General features: G+C 34.6%; 1 protein-coding gene across 1 annotated transcript; it reads right to left on the bottom strand.

The window, feature by feature from the left end:
* Nucleotides 1-2,969: 2,969 nt before the first annotated feature.
* On the bottom strand, nucleotides 2,970-3,515 carry LOC107925292 (ethylene-responsive transcription factor ERF114). The gene has a single exon (XM_016855944.2). The coding sequence runs from the start codon at nucleotides 3,513-3,515 to the stop codon at nucleotides 2,970-2,972; it is 546 nt and encodes a 181-aa protein (XP_016711433.1).
* Between the last annotated feature and the right edge of the window lie 238 nt (nucleotides 3,516-3,753).

Raw genomic sequence — 3,753 nt, 5'->3', positions numbered from 1 at the left:
CATAAGGTTGTAAAAAATTAACAAATTACAGAAGGTCATTCTTGTCAAGGATTACATCAATTCCTCTATATCCAAAGCTCCACTCATCAATGTTTGGTTCCTTAATAAACTTTTTCTTTACAAATAGTAAATACTTGTTAGTGCAGACAATTAAAAGAAAGGTTTGGTCCTTTTTCTTATGAAGGTATTCTTTTGCCTTGGTTTGAGAGCCCACTAGCGTAGTAAATTTCTTCTCTATTGTCTTCTTTGATTTTGGATAAGGGGGATGTTTGGCCTCTTGGTGCGAGCCATGCCTCCAAGATATAGTTTCTTTAAAGGAACATCATCAATTTGGCTCTGTCTCACCATATTGTATCTTCTTTTAGGGGAAAAAGAGAATAGAGGAGGTTTCCTTTTGTCTCACACTTTTTTCTCTTTGCAGACTTATGAATTTGTTCAATCTCCTTAGTAATCATAGAGCGTGTCTTTCTATGCCCAACTTGTGCAAAAATAATTTCAGGTCCTATAGTCACTCATGTGATCACTACATCTTCCTCCTTAGCCTTAACAGGCACAATAGTTTTCTCAGCATCAACCACAGTGGAAACATTAGCAGTTGTAGGAGTTGGTTCAGAAATATTTGTAATATAATCACCAACTAAATAAGAGGGACTAGTATCGACCTCTCATTGATCAACATCAACATCAGATACATTGATAGGAACGAATAAGGAATCAAGGTTACCTTGGTGATTGGAAGCTTGAATGATAGACTCATTTCGATCAAAGGGCAATGACTCATACTCGGGAAGTCAAGGTTGGCTAAAAGATCACTAATCTCAGCAAGTGCCTTCACAACACTAAAAGTATGCACTTCAATGTTAGGGTTATCGAACCCTTTTTTGCTTTCCCCTTGAACTTTTTTATTAATGGTTTCAGTTACCTTATTGACCTAATCATCACCAAAAATATGAATGGTTGATTGAACTTCCTTATCAGATGGATTCAAAGCACTATTTCTTGCAGCAGTGTCAACTGGTTGTGGCACTGATGTAACAATAAAAGTCTTTGGTTGGTGTGACAACTCACTGACTTGTTGAGCTTTCTCTTATTCTTCATAGGGAGTAATCTTTACACAAGTCATGGAGTAAAAGAAACAAGATTACCAAAGATCAAGAAAGAAACTTAGAAGCAAGAGCTGTTGAAATAGCAAAAACTTTAATGAAACTAGGTTACTAAAAAATTAGCGAGAAATGGTTGAGTAAAGATACAACTTAAATTAAGTATATATACAATAGTTCTCTTGAAGTACCACCGCTATTAAATTTCCCTCTAAGATAAGGAAAGAAAATCTCCACTAATAAACTTTCCCTCCAAAAATAACAATTGTGTGTGTAAATGAACGAACTATAAAATCGAGATTTCAAATCACAAAAACAACATCAAATATCAATGTTACGATGCCTTCTATGATGATTTCCAAGTGTTAAACTTGGTATACTCCCACTGAATTTCTCACTACTTTGAACCTTGTTGAATTCAGGGCCTTTGTAAATAAGTCAACAAGTTGACCTTTAGTATTTACACACAGCAATTCAATCGTGCCATTCTCCATAAGTTCAAGAATAAGTGGTGCCTAATGTTGATGTGCTTAGTCCTCGAGTGCATTACAAGATTCTTTGATATATTCACACTTGGGTTGTCACAGTAAGTAGTGGCCACTAGTAGTGCCACTACAAAATTAGCCATCATAATAATGTAAAAATATAATATTTTATTAAAAATGTAAAATGTAAAAAAATTACTTTTAAATGAATTTGAACATATGGTTGTCTAGGTTCAAATGTATCTAAATAAACATTTTCCCATATTCATTCCTTACGTGTAAAAAATTATAATTTTTGATAATTTTTATATATTCTATATATTTTTAAATAAAATATTGCCACATGTCAAAAGATGGGGTTGTCACATGTCACCATCTTATTGGTCGTTTATGTTATGTTAATGTATTTTAACGATGTTGTTGTTGAGGTACCGAAGTCTATGATGGAATTGAAGTTTAGGTACTAGTTAGGTCTTAAAAGTTTATTTACCATTTAAGTACAAATGGCCTAGTTCTAGTTCATGAGCAAAAGATATATTAATCCTAATAAAAAGTTATAAATATAATGACTTATTTGGCCATCAAATTTTACAAAAAAAAGTCATTTTAATTATCCATCTAATATTTTGTTCTTTTTTTATAGCAATTAAACTTGCATTGTTTATCAAATCACCCCAAAAAAGATAGAAAAATTAATATTTTTTAACTTTGCTGGCGTTGCATACAAATGAATTTCTATGTAAATACCATATTAACAAATAATTATTTTTTAAAAATTTTAAAAATTTTAAAAAATTATAAAACATATAAAGAAATATTTAAAAATATTTAAAAATTAATTAATTACTAATATGGAGTACATATGACAATCTATGTGTATATCACATCAGTAAAAATAACAAACGTTACATTTTTTATACAAATAATGTATGATAAAAAATTAAAAGAAACAATATATTAAATAGAGGACTAAAATGGGAGGGATAAATAAATTATTATGGAAAAGCTTTTAATTGAATATAATTCGTAATTTGAAAAGTCCAATTGGATACCTAATATTTGAAAGCTGAGGAAGCAAATCCCACCCACCTTTAAACGTGGCATTCTTGCAAGTTACCGTCCCACTTGTTCAAGAAACAGTACATTTTATTCGAAGTAATCTAGAACATGTGTTTTGTTCTTTAATGAGTTAGCAAACAAATAGGAATATGTTTTGAACCTTTAACTATTGCACTACTTAGTAAGGAAAAAATAAAAGAGCTTAAAACGTAGCAGCATCTCTTGAAAATAATCTCTCTAATACAAGATGAGAAAGGAAACGGCAAACAAACATTGGTATATGGTAATTACTTAAATCCAGCAAGCAGCTAGCTTTGGATTCACATTATGAATCCACCATCATTAGCTCTCTAAACTCTTCCTCTGAAAATATTTTCCATCCATTTTCATTGTCATTACTACTCTCTCCTTCTTCTCCACTCTGCTTCTCTTCTTCCCCTCGCATTTCGTAATCCGATAATGGGAAATTGATCTTGGCTTTATCTCCTCGGAATCTAATAGCGGCCCTGTCATAAGCCCTGGCGGCAGCTTCCGCCGTGTCAAACGTCCCTAGCCAAACCCGAGCCGCCCGTTTCGGGTCTCGGATCTCCGCAGCCCATTTCCCCCATGGCCTTTGCCGTACTCCCCTGTAACGCTTCCTGTTTGTTGTCGTTGGCAGTGGCACCCTGGCTGGTTGGATTGGCGGGAAATGGCTGTTGAAACAAAACCCATTGTTTGACGTGGCAGATTGGCCTCCGTTGATTACGTGCAACAGGGTGGACACCATGATATCATACTCCTGCTCCCGGGTCAAAGTTAAGGCTCTTGATTGGTTTCTGTTGTAATTATCCATGACGTAATGGGTGTTCTCGGAATCGAATTGTACCCACATTTGTATTCCTGTTTGCTTCTCTCAGCCAGCCAAGAGAAGGTGAAGGTGAAGCAAAGCGAGGCTTATATATAATTATATATGAGATGACAGCTGTGAGTATATCACACGCAGGATTGAGGCACTAGAAACTGAGACACATTTATTACAGCAATGACACCTGGATCAATGAGCTTATCGCTTGCGTCATCTTCTTCACACCACGCGGCTTGGAGAGAACAAAGCGTGGTGGCTCAGCTTG

This window comes from Gossypium hirsutum, chromosome A12 (genome assembly GCF_007990345.1).
Source record: "Gossypium hirsutum isolate 1008001.06 chromosome A12, Gossypium_hirsutum_v2.1, whole genome shotgun sequence".
Lineage (NCBI taxonomy): Eukaryota > Viridiplantae > Streptophyta > Magnoliopsida > Malvales > Malvaceae > Gossypium > Gossypium hirsutum.
Note: the sequence above shows the minus strand (reverse complement) of the source record. Positions and strands in the feature narration are given on the sequence as shown.

Coding starts and splice junctions, on each gene's coding strand:
- LOC107925292 (XM_016855944.2), bottom strand. CDS start 3,515: ATGTGGGTACAATTCGATTCCGAGAACACCCATTACGTCATGGATAAT.